Genomic DNA, 17,602 nt, shown 5'->3' with positions numbered 1-17,602 from the left:
TGTATCTTTCTCTGCATCTCTCTCTCTCTTTCTCTTGTCTCTCTCTCTCCATCTCTCTCTACGTCTCTCTCTTTCTCTTCCCTTTCTCCCCATCTCTCTCTCTCTCTGTCTCTCTCTCTTTCTCTCATCTCTCTTTTCTCTCTCTCTCTGTCTCTTTCTGTTTTCTCTCTCTCTCTCTCTGTCTCTCCATCTCTCCATCTCTGTCTCTCTCTCTTTCTCTCCGTCTCTCTCACTCCATCTCTCTTTCTCTCCATCTATCTCTCCCTTTCTCCCTGTCTCTTTCTCTCCATCTATCTCTCTCTTTCTCCCTGTCTCTTTCTCTCCATCTATCTCTCCCTTTCTCCCTGTCTCTTTCTCTCCATCTCCATCTCTCTCTCTTCTCTTGTCTCTCTCTCTCCATCTCTCTTTCTCTCCATCTTTCTCTCTCTTCTGTCTCTCTCTCTTTCTCTCTCCGTCTCGCCATCTCTCTCTTTCTCTGCCTCTCTTTCTCTGCCTCTTTCTGTCTTGCTTTCCCTCCATCTCTCTCTAAGTCTCTCTCTTTCTCTTCCCTTTCTCTCCATCTCTCTTTCTCTTGTCTCTTTCTCCCCATCTCTCTCTCTCTGTCTCTCTCTCTTTCTCTCATCTCTCTTTTCTCTCTCTCTCTGTCTCTTTCTGTTGTCTCTCTCTCTCTCTCCGTCTCTCCATCTCTGTCTCTCTCTTTCTCTCCATCTCTCTTGTCTCTTTCTCTCCATCTCTCTGTCTCTTTCTCTTGTCTCTCTCTCTCTCTTCCATCTCTCTTTCTCTCCGTCTCTCTCTCTCCGTCTCTCTCTCGCTGTCTCTCCCTCTACGTCTCTTTCCCTCCATCTCTTTCCCTCCATCTCTCTCCATCTCGCTCTTTCTCCATCTCTCTTTCTCTGTCTCTCTTTCTCTGTCTCTATTTCTCTCCTTTCTCTCACTGTCTCTCTCTCTCTCTTCTGTCCGTCTCTCTCTCTCTCCGTCTCTCTCTCTCATCCGTTTTGTATTTCTCAATGGTTTATCCCAGCACCCTGAAGCAGCAACATTGTGTGCAGGTTTCACACACACACACACACACACACACACACACACACACACACACACACACACACACACACACACACACACACACACACACACACACACACACACACACACACCCCTCCTCCCCCTCCTTCACCCACCTGTCTCTCTAAACAAGGCCCATCATTAGTTACGTCCTCGTTTCCATGGCGTTTTAGTGTTCACCCACACCCTGTTGCTTGGACACCAGCTCTCTCCCACCTCACTCTTTGTTTCAAGCGTCTGCTTCAGGGTCATGTTCATGAAAGCATATTGTAGCAAAATGATTTGCAATGAAAAACCCACTGAAATCCATTGTTTTTTATTGGACAAGTTCAAATAGTACCTCCCTGTTTCATTCCATTCCATGGACCGGTTTCTTCTGTTTTCGTGCCTACTCAACAGGACCCTGGTGCTTGTTGTGCTGGTTAACCATGACAGGCTACCATTACACTGCATGAGTCACTCACTGATGATCAGTAGGAACGTTGAGTGGGTTTCTTTGGCTGCCTATGGCCCATAGGGAAAACGGTGCCAACTAACAATGACTCAATAATTCATTCCTTCTGCTATAAAGTCTAAAAGTTATGGGAATAGTTAGAAAACTGTCTGTCAGACGTTTTAAAAGTTGACTTTTAATCCATCTGTCTGCATATTTGAAGACATGGCATATGGGTGTGTGTTGAGATACCCAATGGATTGGATATTATATTATTTTTGTCACTTATATTGAAGAAGTTATTTTTTTTATTTTATTTTACCTTTATTTAACTAGGCAAGTCAGTTAAAGAACAAATTCTTATTTTCAATGATGACCTAGGAACAGTGGGTTAACTGCCTCGTTCAGGGGCAGAACGACAGATTTGTACCTTGTCAGCTCGGGGATTTAAACTTGCAACCTTCCGGTTACTAGTCCAACACTCTAACCACTAGGCCACCCTGCCGTCCTCCACTTAGTGGAGGTCAAGTAATACTCCAATGTTAAGAGAATGGAAGAACCAAATGCTTTATTATTTAAATATTGGAAAGAAGACAGACAAACAAGATAACACAATCTGAAGTCATATGGGTCAGAGCCCTACAAGCATTAGGGGGGGGCACACGTCTCTGCTTCTGGGTCTGTAGTATTGGGATGTGTGAGAGAGAGAGAGAGAGAGACTTGGCCACAACTTTAACACACCAAAAAGTTGAATAATGAAACAGTATTTCTGTAAATCCAGACAGTTGGGTGGTCGGTGGGAAATCAAAGAACAATCCCGTGGAATTTGTTAATAATTTGTAATGTAACTAAAGACGGTAGGACAACATAACTGTATCTCTTAATGTATATATCTCCCAGTTGTCAGGGTCACATCCAAATGTGGGGGAACATATATGATTGAATACGAAACTATTTAAGAGAATATAGATGTAATGTGATGTTAGCCTTCCAAATGAGATAATTGTTTTTCATATGAAGTCTTAACCAAGTCAGTGGCCACGACCCCGTGAGACATTTACTTCGGCGTCACGGAACGCCCCTTCTTTACTCCACTCACGACTAATTATACTGCCGGTGTGTGAAGTGGTTCTAGCTGTGACATGAGAGCATGGAACGGTAGCTACATGTTGAAATGGTTGGCGATTTAAATAAAGACCAGTTACGTGCAGCGCCAACTGAATACGTTACAAACTGTTGAGATATCTACCTCTCTATAGACCAAGCACACTTAAGGCGTGAACCAGATGTTGCAAAATGGTTTAGAACTACAACTCTACCGAAGGACAAGACCAGAGAACGTGGGGGATCATCCCCATGCTGAAATGGTTAAGAAATCTACAAACTAAAGACCCGATTATTCAGTCTGCAGCTGTTTAAGTACTTCAGTCTGGTAAACGCAACCGATTGAACGACCGAATGGTACTCTGAAAGATCCATTCTGGAGAACATTTCCTTGTCAAACGACCATTGGTACGTCTGACATATCCATTATAACAGACACTATCCAGAGCCCGCTGAACAAGTTAAACAACGACAAAAGACCTTGTGACTTCTGGGAAACGCAACTAGAGACTTTCCTGTCGACTCTCTCCAGCAGACGGATCGGAGTTCACAGAGAGAGACAACAAAGGCATACACTCGTAAATATGTAAATTGAAATTTCTTTTCGAATGACTGGCTGTTCATGTTCAAAGTATTAGCATTTCCATGAGTTTAATAATCAACTGTATGTACGTGGGTCCACTCTGAGTTTCCCGCTCTCTCCCCACCCGCTTCCTTTGTCTACCAAGCTGTCATATCGGTTCCATCCACAAGGGACTTTTCTTTGTATCATGTTAGTAACCAATGTATAACCTATCATGTGTGTGTTTATGTAATTCTGTGTGATTATTTAGTTAGTTAGTCAATAAATAATTAAGCCAATTGGTATATCGCTGATTCATCATTTATGCTCGGGTTCGTGCAGATATCCAAGGGTTTGCGACATTCAGAATAGGACTGATGAGGTGATAATACATTAATAAGTGACTGTAATCGATAAGATATGAAAATATCTGAAGAGACTTCAATTCGGGAAATAGCAACTCTTTAAACAATATTTTCCTGTGGTGCCCCGACTTCCTAGTAAATGAATGCTTACATGATTAGTTTAATCACGTGATGATAATTACACAGATCATTTATTTGATAATATAACAGTTTTCACATTAATGAATAACCAACGTTATGACACAACATTGGGCGTGGATACAGTGGGAGCATGTGGGTCTGAGGAAGTGTGATGTCATTAATGTTTGTTGAAATGTATTTTGACCCTTAAATGTATTTGACCCTTAACCTCTGTCTCTACTCAAGGCTGGAGAAACGTTGAAGTATAGAGGGTTCAACAGGTTCACTGTCTGCCTTGTCGTCACACACATCTACTCACAGTCACTTTGTAACACACACACACACACGCCACTAATGAACTCACACACAACCATTCACTCACTCACTTTGTATCACACACACACACACTTAATTCATTGTAATGAACAAAGCCATTTTGTGAATAAATTGTGCTTTATTGTGCTGGGCATTAAAATTATGAGGTTAATAGTGAGTGAATTAAATCCACTGTTTTTCTCTCTTCAGGATAAAACATGAGAACATTGTGGCTTTGGAGGACATCTATGAGAGCCCCAACCACCTATACCTCATCATGCAGTTGTGAGTAGTACCTTCTGTCTGTCTCCGTCTGTCTGTCTGTCTGTCTGTCTGTCTGTCTGTCTGTCTGTCTGTCTGTCTGTCTGTCTGTCTGTCTGTCTGTCTGTCTGTCTCTGTGTCATATTTCTAGAAGATGTTCCAGTACTGCAGCTGTAGTAAATAAGATGTGCCAGTACTCCAGCTGTAGTAAATAAGATGTGCCAGTACTCCAGCTGTAGTAAATAAGATGTGCCAGTACTCAAGCTGTAGTAAATAAGATGTGCCAGTACTACAGCTGTAGTAAATAAGATGTGCCAGTACTCCAGCTGTAGTAAATAAGATGTGCCAGTACTCCAGCTGTAGTAAATAAGATGTGCCAGTACTCAAGCTGTAGTAAATAAGATGTGCCAGTACTCCAGCTGTAGTAAATAAGATGTTCCAGTACTCCAGCTGTAGTAAATAAGATGTTCCAGTACTCCAGCTGTAGTAAATAAGATGTTCCAGTACTCCAGCTGTAGTAAATAAGATGTTCCAGTACTCCAGCTGTAGTAAATAAGATGTGCCAGTACTCCAGCTGTAGTAAATAAGATGTTCCAGTACTCCAGCTGTAGTAAATAAGATGTGCCAGTACTCCAGCTGTAGTAAATAAGATGTTCCAGTACTCCAGCTGTAGTAAATAAGATGTTCCAGTACTCCAGCTGTAGTAAATAAGATGTGCCAGTACTCCAGCTGTAGTAAATAAGATGTGCCAGTACTCCAGCTGTATTAAATAAGATGTTCCAGTACTCCAGCTGTAGTAAATAAGATGTTCCAGTACTCCAGCTGTATTAAATAAGATGTTCCAGTACTCCAGCTGTAGTAAATAAGATGTTCCAGTACTCCAGCTGTAGTAAATAAGATGTGCCAGTACTCTGTATCAGTGTGTGCACTGGAGCAATTCAGTCACTTGGATAATGTATCATGTTTTGCAGCTGTAAGCGTTTGGCCTTGGCTCTAAGCAAGCAACCCATAGAGTTGCTTCCTTTATATGTCGTTGTTTCTGTAACACTGTAGCAAACACAGCGAAAGACCAATGAAGATGGACTCTAGGGCCGGTTTCCCTAGACATAGATTTAGCCTTGACTGAAAAGCATGCTTAAAGGAGAAATGTCAATTGAAATAGCCTATTAATCCAGCACTAGACGTAAGTGTTTGGGAAACCAGACCTAAGTGAAGGTTAATTCAGTCCTCTCTCCCCTCAGAGTGACCTGTTTGACTCAATGACTGTATATATAGAGTGACAAAGATATCGATCACGTGACACGATTCATTCCTATGTAAGCATTCAATAGTGCATTGAAGCCAAATGAAGTTGGTTAAGATGGAGTCTCATGGAGACATAACACTCCAGGAAGTGACATTGCAGGCTAGCTCAGTGTTGCCCCCCCCCCCCTCCGCTCATTGAGGAAAAGTTTATTTATGGTCATATCCGACATCTGCAGTGGCCGTTCAGCATTTACAGCGACGATGTGGCCTCCGCAGAAGTCAAAACATTCATACTTTTTGAGCATCGGGGAGCTGTCATTCACGTCCAATATATATTGTTGTGCACCGCACAACACGTAGTGATTCAGGGCTAATCTCTACAGCCACCTGGCTAAACTAAAACATCTCACCTCTTCTAAGATGTTGCAGTCCGTTTCCCGATGCTTGACATAGTAGCTCAGCCAAGATGGCACGGAGTAAAAAGGCTGCATCGTTTTTTACAACCTGCATCTCCATCCAGAATCTCCTCATCGGGTTGAACTGGGATGTGGACATGAAGCTAGGATTAGGGTTGAGGTTGAGGTTAGGATTAGGGTTGAGGTTGAGGTTAGGGTTAGAGTTGAGGCTAGGGTTAGGGTTGAGGCTAGGATTAGGGTTGAGGTTGAGGTTGAGGCTAGGGTTAGAGTTGAGGCTAGGGTTAGGGTTGAGGCTAGGATTATGGTTGAGGTTGAGGTTGAGGCTAGGGTTAGAGTTGAGGCTAGGATTAGGGTTGAGGTTGAGGCTAGGATTAGGATTGAGGTTGAGGCTAGGGTTAGGGTTGAGGCTAGGGTTAGGGTTGAGGCTGGGGTTAGGGTCGAGGTTAGGGTTGAGGTTGAGGCTAAGGTTAGTGTTGAGGTTAGGGTTAGGGTTGAGGCTAGGGTTGAGGCTAGGGTTAGGGTTGAGGCTAGGATTAGGGTTGAGGTTGAGGTTGAGGCTAGGGTTAGAGTTGAGGCTAGGGTTAGGGTTGAGGCTAGGATTAGGGTTGAGGTTGAGGCTAGGATTAGGATTGAGGTTGAGGCTAGGGTTAGGGTTGAGGCTAGGGTTAGGGTTGAGGCTGGGGTTAGGGTCGAGGTTAGGGTTGAGGTTGAGGCTAAGGTTAGTGTTGAGGTTAGGGTTAGGGTTGAGGCTAGGGTTGAGGTTAGGGTTGAGGTTGAGGCTAGGGTTAGGGTTGAGGTTGAGGCTATGGTTAGGGTTGAGGCTATGGTTAGTGTTGAGGGTTAGGATTGAGGGTTGAAGTTGTGGCTATGGTTAGGGTTAGGGTTGAGGTTAGGGTTGAGGTTAGGGTTAGGGTTGAGGTTAGGGTTGAGGTTGAGGCTAGGGTTAGGGTTGAGGTTGAGGCTATGGTTAGGGTTGAGGCTATGGTTAGTGTTGAGGGTTAGGATTGAGGGTTGAGGTTGTGGCTATGGTTAGGGTTGTGGCTATGGTTAGGGTTGAGGCTATGGTTAGGGTTGAGGGTTAGGGTTGAGGTTGTGGCTATGGTTAGGGTTGAGGCTATGGTTAGGGTTGAGTCTAGGGTTAGGGTTGAGGCTAGGGTTGGGGTTGTGATTGAGGTTAGGGTTGAGGCTAGGGTTAGGGTTGTGGGTTAGGGTTGAGGTTGAGGCTATGGTTAGGGTTGAGGGTTAGGGTTGAGGGTTAGGGTTTTGAGATTGAGGCTAGGGTTAGGGTTGAGGCTAGGGTTAGGGTTGAGGCTAGGGTTAGGGTTGAGGTTGAGGCTATGGTTAGGGTTGAGGGTTAGGGTTAGGGTTGAGGCTAGGGTTAGGGTTGAGGCTAGGGTTAGGGTTGAGGCTATGGTTAGTGTTGAGGGTTAGGGTTGAAATTGAGGCTAGGGTTAGGGTTAGGGTTGAGGTTTAGACTAAGGTTATGATTGAGGTTAGGGTTGTGGTTGAGGCTTGGGTTAGGGTTAGGGTTGAGATTGAGGCTATGGTTAGGGTTGAGGCTAGGGTTAGGGTTGAGGCTAGGGTTAGGGTTGAGGTTGAGGCTATGGTTAGGGTTGAGGGTTAGGGTTAGGGTTGAGGCTAGGGTTAGGGTTGAGGTTGAGGCTATGGTTAGGGTTGAGGCTAGGGTTAGGGTTGAAATTGAGGCTAGGGTTAGGGTTAGGGTTGAGGTTTAGACTAAGGTTATGATTGAGGTTAGGGTTGTGGTTGAGGCTTGGGTTAGGGTTATAGATTATTATTATTGAGATTGAGGCTAGGGTTAGGGTTAGGGTTGAGGTTGAGACTAAGGTTATGATTGAGGTTAGGGTTGTGGTTGAGGCTTGGGTTAGGGTTAGGATTATTATTATTGAGATTGAGGCTAGGGTTAGGGTTGTGGGTTAGGGTTGAGACAAGGGTTGTGGTTGAGGCTAAGGTTGTGGTTGAGGGTTAGAGTTACAGTTGGTTAGGATTGATTCAGTTCTTGTGTCTCTGTCTCAGGGTGTCTGGGGGTGAGTTGTTTGACCGCATTGTAGAGAAGGGCTTCTACACAGAGATGGATGCCAGCAGACTCATTAAACAGGTGCTGAATGCTGTCAACTACCTCCACGACATGGGCATCGTACACAGAGACCTCAAGGTACGAATACACACACGTGCACACACACACACAGTCACCTACCTCCACGCTATGGGTATTGTACACAGAGACATCAATGTATGCAAACACACACACACAACACACACACACACACACACACACACACACACACACACACACACACAGTTACCTACCTCCACGCTATGGGTATTGTACACAGAGACATCAAGGTACGGATGTGCACTCACACACTTTCTCTCTCTCTCTCTCTTTCTCTCTCTCTCTCTCTCTCTCTTTCTCTCTCTCTCTCTCTCTCTTTCTCTCTCTCTCTCTTTCTCTCTCTCTCTCTCTCTCTCTTTCTCTCTCTCTCTCTTTCTCTCTCTCTCTCTCTCTTTCTCTCTCTCTCTCTCTCTCTCTCTCTCTCTCTCTCTCTCTCTCTCTCTCTCTCTCCTTCTCTCTCTCTCACAAACAGGAATACTCAGGAAGCGTTTAATAATATATTTTTTCCATACATGTGTTGTTGATGTGCTTCCTCTGTCAGCCAGAGAACCTTCTCTACTACAACCCCCATGATGAGGCTAAGATCATGATCAGTGACTTTGGTCTGTCTAAGATGGAGGGGACAGGAGACGTGATGGCTACAGCCTGTGGAACACCAGGATATGTGGGTGAGGAGGCTCTCTGGTTGCAAGGGTGTAACTTTGTGTTGCAAATTGTGGGGTGCCACCCCCCCAGGAGATTTTATTTTGAAGAAATACCTGTGAAATTGTTGTTTCTGGTGAATTCTGGGCTACAACTGAATAATGACTGTATTACTTTAAACTGTGAGTTTGTCTCTCAACAGTTCAGATAGTAACCATGTTTGGCAATTGTTTTGTAGAACGTCTATGAGAACGTCAGTTCTGAGGTGCGTTCAGTTCGATCACATGTTTTGGTACATTTGTGTACCGAATGACACGTTTCCCCAGAATGTTCTTCAACGTTCTTGAACAGACTTTGAAGTAGCCTACGTTTGCCTTGAAGCAATGAGTGACGTATTTGAATGAAAGCGTTGTATTTTTCACCCCTCCTCGGTTTTCAACGGGTCATTCAGAACAGCACCATTTAATTGAACGATACATTACATTACATTTTCCCCCCTCCAAAAATGTGCATAACAACAAATGGTTTCATATTATCAGGCTGGTTGGTGTGTTTTATTAACCAATAAGCATGAAAAATTGGTTTCTAAAATAGCCTCCAACACTCTACTCAACATGGGGCTTTGTCACCAAAGCCCCATATACTACCCACCACTGCGACCTGTACACTCTCATTGGCTGGCCCTCGCTTCATACTTGTCGCCAAACCCACTGGTTACAGGTCATCTACAAGTCTTTGCTAGGTAAAGCCCCGCCTTATCTCAGTTCACTGGTCACCATAGCAGCACCCACGCACAGCAGGTATATTTCACTGGTCAACCCCGAAGCCAATTCCTACTTTAGCCACCTTTCCTTCCAGTTCTCTGCTGCCAATGACTGGAACAAACTGCAAAAATTGCTGAAGCTGGAGACTCTCATCTCCCTCACTGACTTCAAGCACCAGCAGTCAGAGCAGCTCACAGATCATTGCACCTGTACATAGCCCATCTGTAAATAGCCCATCCAACTATCTCATCCCCATACTGTATTTATTTATTTATCTTGCTCCTTTGCACCCCAGTATCTCTACTTGGACATTCATCTTCTGCACATCTATCACTCCAGTGTTAAATAGCTATATCGTAATTACCTCTCTACTATGGCCTATTTATTGCCTTTACCTCCCTTATCTTACCTCATTTGCACTCACTATATATAGACTTTTTCTACTTGTGTTATTGACTGTATGTTTGTTTATTCCATGTGTGACTCTGTGTTGTTGTATGTGTCGAACTGCTTTGCTTTATCTTGGCCAGGTCGCAGTTGTAAATGAGAACTTGTTCTCAACTAGCCTACCTTGTTAAATAAAGGTGAAAAAAAAAAAAAAAGAACTGTCGTCTAACTGATGCAGCATAGTGGCTATACATAAATAGGCTGAAGCCATCATACCCATCTGTATTTGAGTTAATAATGATCTAAAGCAGTGCTTCCCAAACCCGTTTCAGCCATGACCCCCTTTCATCATGGGCCAACATCCTTTGCTCCCCCCCTCCCTTCACCTTCCCCAATTGAATTAACTGCTGTTGTTACACAAGAATATGGTGTAACAATACCTTTTACTCATCTTACCAAACACCAGTATGTGGTTTTCCTTCCATACTGAAATCAAAATTAATAAATGAGACGTGAACCAGCTTACTTCTGTGCAATGGCACATTTAATTAATTTTTTTCACCTTTATTTTCCCAGGCAAGTGAGTTAAGAACAGATTCTTATTTACAACGACGGCCTACCCCGGCCAAACCCGGACGACGCTGGGCCAGTTGTGCGCCGCCCTATGGGACTCCCAATTACGTCCGGTTGTGATACAGCCTGGAATCAAACCAGGGTCTGTAGTGATGCCTCTAGCACTGAGATGCAGTGCCTTAGACCGCTGCACCGCTCGGGAGCCTTGTATTTGGGACAAATCATTCACTAAACCCTAAACCTCAACTACATCTTGTAATAAATCATGTGGAAATTGAGGAAGTTGAGCTGACTAAACTGCTTGGAGTAACCCTGGATTGTAAACTGTCATGGTCAAAACCTAATGATTACAACACTAGCTAAGATGGGGAGAAGTCTGTCCAGAATAAAGCGCTGCTCTACCTTCTTAACAACACTATCAACAAGGCAGATCCAACAGACTCTAGTTTTGTCGCACCTGGACTACTGTTCAGTCGTGTGGTCAGGTGCCACAAAGAGGGACTTAAGAAAATTGCAATTGGTCCGGTTGTGAAATCTGTTATGAATGTATTGTAATGTTTTTAAAATTGTATAACTGCCTTCGTTTTGCCAAACCCCAGGAAGAGTAGCTGCTGCCTTGGAAGCAGCTAATGCGGATCCATAATAAACCCCAGGAAGAGTAGCTGCTGCCTTGGAAGCAGCTAATGGGGATCCATAATAAACCCCAGGAAGAGTAGCTGATGCCTTGGAAGCAGCTAATGCGGATCCATAATAAACCCCAGGAAGAGTAGCTGCTGCCTTGGAAGCAGCTAATGGGGATCCATAATAAACCCCAGGAAGAGTAGCTGCTGCCTTGGAAGCAGCTAATGGGGATCCATAATAAACCCCAGGAAGAGTAGCTGATGCCTTGGAAGCAGCTAATGGGGATCCATAATAAACCCCAGGAAGAGTAGCTGCTGCCTTGGAAGCAGCTAATGGGGATCCATAATAAACCCCAGGAAGAGTAGCTGCTGCCTTGGAAGCAGCTAATGCGGATCCATAATAAACCCCAGGAAGAGTAGCTGCTGCCTTGGAAGCAGCTAATGCGGATCCATAATAAACCCCAGGAAGAGTAGCTGCTGCCTTGGAAGCAGCTAATGGGGATCCATAATAAACCCCAGGAAGAGTAGCTGATGCCTTGGAAGCAGCTAATGCGGATCCATAATAAACCCCAGGAAGAGTAGCTGCTGCCTTGGAAGCAGCTAATGGGGATCCATAATAAACCCCAGGAAGAGTAGCTGATGCCTTGGAAGCAGCTAATGGGGATCCATAATAAACCCCAGGAAGAGTAGCTGCTGCCTTGGAAGCAGCTAATGGGGATCCATAATAAACCCCAGGAAGAGTAGCTGATGCCTTGGAAGCAGCTAATGGGGATCCATAATAAACCCCAGGAAGAGTAGCTGCTGCCTTGGAAGCAGCTAATGGGGATCCATAATAAACCCCAGGAAGAGTAGCTGCTGCCTTGGAAGCAGCTAATGGGGATCCATAATAAACCCCAGGAAGAGTAGCTGCTGCCTTGGAAGCAGCTAATGGGGATCCATAATAAACCCCAGGAAGAGTAGCTGATGCCTTGGAAGCAGCTAATGGGGATCCATAATAAACCCCAGGAAGAGTAGCTGATGCCTTGGAAGCAGCTAATGGGGATCCATAATAAACCCCAGGAAGAGTAGCTGCTGCCTTGGAAGCAGCTAATGGGGATCCATAATAAACCCCAGGAAGAGTAGCTGCTGCCTTGGAAGCAGCTAATGGGGATCCATAATAAACCCCAGGAAGAGTAGCTGATGCCTTGGAAGCAGCTAATGCGGATCCATAATAAACCCCAGGAAGAGTAGCTGCTGCCTTGGAAGCAGCTAATGGGGATCCATAATAAACCCCAGGAAGAGTAGCTGATGCCTTGGAAGCAGCTAATGCGGATCCATAATAAACCCCAGGAAGAGTAGCTGCTGCCTTGGAAGCAGCTAATGGGGATCCATAATAAACCCCAGGAAGAGTAGCTGCTGCCTTGGAAGCAGCTAATGGGGATCCATAATAAACCCCAGGAAGAGTAGCTGATGCCTTGGAAGCAGCTAATGGGGATCCATAATAAACCCCAGGAAGAGTAGCTGCTGCCTTGGAAGCAGCTAATGGGGATCCATAATAAACCCCAGGAAGAGTAGCTGCTGCCTTGGAAGCAGCTAATGGGGATCCATAATAAACCCCAGGAAGAGTAGCTGCTGCCTTGGAAGCAGCTAATGGGGATCCATAATAAACCCCAGGAAGAGTAGCTGATGCCTTGGAAGCAGCTAATGGGGATCCATAATAAACCCCAGGAAGAGTAGCTGATGCCTTGGAAGCAGCTAATGGGGATCCATAATAAACCCCAGGAAGAGTAGCTGCTGCCTTGGAAGCAGCTAATGGGGATCCATAATAAATACAAGTACTGCCTGAGATTCAGAGAAACAGCCCTTCTATAATTCTGTAGCCTACGAGAAACTAGTTGTTTCAATGTTTATAATACTACCAAAGTTATCTTTGAACTGACAAAATTGAGCCCAATATAACCGTTACCAATTATCACTCGTTTTGAGAAATGGCATTCACACATGAGATGCATATCTAGTCACTTCGCAATTAAATTATTCTTATTTGTACTTATGAATTTACCATGTTAAATGTGACTACTTATTTGTTACAAGTTAGCTCACAGAATGAAGGGTTTGTTAGGGAGGGAGGGAGGGAGGGAGGGAGGGAGGGAGGGAGGGAGGGAAGCTCTTGCTCAGTTCTCTTTACAAGCCTTGCACAGCTTTTTTCCATTCACAAACCACGACCTCTGAAGACCCGGGCCAAACCAAAAGCATAATTGGCAGCGGGGGGGTCCAATCATAAAATAAGGAATTGAGTAGTACTGCTTAGTCTAAAGCCACAGAAAGTCAGTAGCTATGGTGGGAAAATAATTTACTTTCCATCAAATTCATCCTGGTATATTATAGGGAGGGTTATGACCCCTCTGTCCACCCTGCAAGTTATGTGCCTGTCTGGTTGTGTCCCAATTCCCCCCAGTGTACTCCTGTTGAACTCCTCCCCACGCATTTAGGAGCTTGGGATTGGTGTAAGACATTCCATGGGCTAGAGAGAGTTTCCACCATATTTCTTACAACTGCACTTCCCTCTTAAATCAATGAATAGTAGTGAACAAGTGCACACTACTTAGAGCAGAAGGGTACAACATGTGGACACAAAATCTGCGTCGTTAGACAGACAGGAAGACGAACAGCTATGACGTATAGCAGTCTGCAGTAGTAGTAGTAACCCAAACATTGACCTCATCTACTCGTATCTCTTTAACTCTGGCTAACCTAAACTTATTTGACCTAATTTAACCTCAGGAAACATCACCCACACAATGTTCCATATCAATCTCTACCTTATGATGTTCTCCACAGCCCCAGAGGTTCTGGCTCAGAAGCCCTACAGCAAAGCAGTGGACTGCTGGTCTATCGGAGTCATCGCTTACATTCTGTAAGTATCTTATACTGTAATGTGTAGGGTGTCCAATAAACCCCCCCCCCCCCCCCTGTTTATTTTGATGGGTCATTGGGACAAATAATATGTTAATTGTGTTGATAATCCTCCAATCGTCGAAACCGCATGTAATTTCCTCATCTGTTTGAAAGTTATTGAAGATTTTTACCTCTTGGACAAAATTAGGGGGACTAAATCAATGGAGGTCAGCAGGGGGAAAAAATGGTTTAAAAAATAAATCAGGAATATTGCACAGCATCGCTTCAGCTAGGCTGGATTCTGTACAAGAATTAAGGCTACTGGTTACCTGACAGGCTCACTTTCCCGTTGAACTGATCATCTTTATATTTAAATCAGCAGGACATAAAACAAGGTTAATGTAAATTGACAACTTATTAACATCAGAAAACGTTCATATTTTTGCCATCTCTGAAACACACTTAGATAATTCCTTTGATGATGCAGTAGGAGCTATACATGGTTATAGAATATATAGGGAAGACAGAAATGCAAATAGGAGGTGTTGCCATGTACAGTATGTCCAGAGTCATATTCCTGTTAGGCTGAGAGAGGATCTCATGTCAGATGATATGAAAGTAATATGGATACAGGTTCATCTGCCTCACGTAAAAGCCAGGTTCATCTGCCTCACGTAAAGCCAGGTTCATCTGCCTCACGTAAAGCCAGGTTCATCTGCCTCACCTAAAGCCAGGTTCATCTGCCTCACCTAAAGCCAGGTTCATCTGCCTCACGTAAAGCCAGGTTCATCTGCCTCACCTAAAGCCAGGTTCATCTGCCTCACCTAAAGCCAGGTTCATCTGCCTCACGTAAACAAGTTTCTCTGGTCTGATGAAACCAAGGTTGAACTCTTTGGCCTGAATGCCAAGCGTCACGTCTGGAGGAAATCTGGCACCCCTACGGTGAAGTACGGGGGTGGCAGCATCATGCTGTGGGGATGTTTTTCAGTGCCAAGGACTGGGAGTCAGGATATAGGGAAAGATGAACGGAGCAAAGTACAGAGAGATCCTTGATGAAAACCTGCTCCAGAGTGCTAAGGACCTCAGAGGCGAAGGTTCACCTTCCAAAAAGACAAAGACCCTAAGCAACACAGCCAAGACAACGCAGGAGGGCTCTGAATGTCCTTGAGTGGCCCAAAGGTGATTCAACAAAGTACTGAATACTTATGTAAAAGGGTCTGAATACTTATGTAAATGTGATATTTCAGTTTTTTATTTTTCATACATTTGAAACATTTTCTAAAAACCTGTTTTTGTTTTGTCATTGTAGGATGGTGTGTAGATTGATGAGGGAAAAAAATAAAATGTAATCCATTTTAGTATAAGGCTGTAACTTGCCCCCCCGCACATTGACTCGGTGCCGGTACCCCCTGTTTATAACCTCCACATTGACTCGGTGCCGGTACCCCCTGTATATAACCTCCACATTGACTCGGTGCCGGTACACCCTGTATATAGTCTCCACATTGACTCGGTGCCGGTACCCCCTGTTTATAACCTCCACATTGACTCGGTACCGTAATACCCTGTATATAGCCTCCACATTGACTCTGTACCGGTACCCCCTGTATATAACCTCCACATTGACTCGGTACCGGTACCCCCTGTTTATAACCTCCATATTGACTCGGTGCCGGTACCCCCTGTATATAACCTCCACATTGACTCGGTGCCGGTACCCCCTGTATATAACCTCCACATTGACTCGGTACCGGTACCCCCTGTTTATAACCTCCACATTGACTCGGTACCGGTACCCCCTGTATATAACCTCCACATTGACTCGGTACCGGTACCCCCTGTATATAGCCTCCACATTGATTCAGTACCGTAATACCCTGTATATAGCCTCCACATTGACTCGGTACCGTAATACCCTGTATATAGCCTTCACATTGACTCGGTGCCGGTACCCCCTGTTTATAACCTCCACATTGACTCGGTGCCGGTACCCCCTGTATATAACCTCCACATTGACTCGGTGCCGGTACCCCCTGTATATAACCTCCACATTGACTCTGTACCGTAATACCCTGTATATAACCTCCACATTGACTGGGTACCGTAATACCCTGTATATAACCTCCACATTGACTCGGTACCGTAATACCCTGTATATAGCCTCCACATTGACTCGGTGCCGGTACCCCCTGTTTATAACCTCCACATTGACTCGGTGCCGGTACCCCCTGTATATATCCTCCACATTGACTCGGTGCCGGTACCCCCTGTATATAACCTCCACATTGACTCGGTGCCGGTACCCCCTGTTTATAACCTCCACATTGACTCGGTACCGGTACCCCCTGTTTATAACCTCCACATTGACTCGGTGCCGGTACCCCCTGTATATAGCCTCCACATTGACTCGGTGCCGGTACCCCCTGTATATAGCCTCCACATTGACTCGGTGCCGGTACCCCCTGTATATAGCCTCCACATTGACTCGGTGCCGGTACCCCCTGTATATAGCCTCCACATTGACTTGGTACCGGTACCCCCTGTATATAACCTCCACATTGACTCGGTACCGGTACCCCCTGTATATAGCCTCCACATTGACTCGGTGCCGGTACCCCCTGTATATAGCCTCCACATTGACTCGGTGCCGGTACCCCCTGTATATAGCCTCCACATTGACTCGGTGCCGGTACCCCCTGTTTATAACCTCGTTGTTTTATTGTTTTACTTTTTATTTGTTTTTTTACTTTGGTTTATTCAGTAAGTATTTTCTTAACTCTATTTCTTGAACTGAATTGTTGGTTAAGGGCTTGTAATGTAAGCATTTTATGGTAAGGTCTACCTGTTGTGTTTGGCGCATGTGACAAATCAAATGTACTTTGATTTGTGTCATGCAAAGGTAGCTTTTTGCAACCCGCGGAAACAACTTTGAAGATGACCAGCACAACATGTAAAATCCTCAAAGTTGATGCAAGAAAGCTGCGTTGCTCTGTCAATCAATCAAATGTATTTATAAAGCCCTTTTTACATCAGCCGATGTCACAAAGTGCTACCAAGAATCCCAGCCTAAAACCCCAAACAGCATGCAATGCAGATGTAGAAGCACGGTGGCTAGGAAAAACTCCCTAGAAAGGCAGGAACCAAGGAAGAAACCTAGAGAGGAACCAGGCTCTGAGGGATGGACAGTCCTCTTCTGGCTGTGCCAGGTGGAGATTATAACAGAACATGGCCAAGATGTTCAAAGGTTCATAGATGACCAGCTGGGTCAGATAATAATAATCACAGTGGTTGTAGAGGGTGCAACAGGTCAGCACCTCAGGAGTAAATGTCAGTTGGCTTTTCATAGCCGATCATTCAGAGTTAGAGACAGCAGGTGCAGTAGAGAGAGAGTCGAAAACAGCAGGTCCGGGACAACAGAGCTCAATGCTTATTATGGGATGTATTAGGTTACGAAATCCAACCTTTTTGGGTATACTGTTAATGAAATGTTAGCGAAACACCCCAATGAAATATTCAGAACATGAATAATCATATTTGTCTTGGTAAAATGTATTTTATAACACAAGGAATTGAAAGCTCGTTTTCACGCACTCTGACAGAGTGGATGGACACCCTATAATGTAGAATTTAAGTAGGCTTTACATGGGGCTTATGAAGGCTTCATTTAGCCTCTATAAGATATACTTTACTTAAAATGTGGCCATGTAACACGATTAGATAAT

The 17,602-nt window shown here is 44.6% G+C and overlaps 1 protein-coding gene across 1 annotated transcript in view; it reads left to right on the top strand.

The window, feature by feature from the left end:
• The window catches only part of camk1db (calcium/calmodulin-dependent protein kinase 1Db), a 67,743-nt gene that overhangs the window by 30,411 nt on the left and 19,730 nt on the right, over positions 1-17,602 (top strand). The window contains exons 3-6 of the mRNA XM_065022317.1: positions 4,172-4,246; positions 7,918-8,056; positions 8,559-8,685; positions 13,824-13,899. Of these exons, the coding sequence (XP_064878389.1) occupies positions 4,172-4,246; positions 7,918-8,056; positions 8,559-8,685; positions 13,824-13,899 (417 nt within the window). The remainder of the gene's footprint in view (positions 1-4,171; positions 4,247-7,917; positions 8,057-8,558; positions 8,686-13,823; positions 13,900-17,602) is intronic.

Source organism: Oncorhynchus nerka, linkage group LG9a (assembly GCF_034236695.1).
Source record: "Oncorhynchus nerka isolate Pitt River linkage group LG9a, Oner_Uvic_2.0, whole genome shotgun sequence".
NCBI lineage: Eukaryota > Metazoa > Chordata > Actinopteri > Salmoniformes > Salmonidae > Oncorhynchus > Oncorhynchus nerka.
The sequence above is the reverse complement of the archived record's forward strand: the minus strand, read 5'-3'. Positions and strand labels throughout refer to the sequence as shown.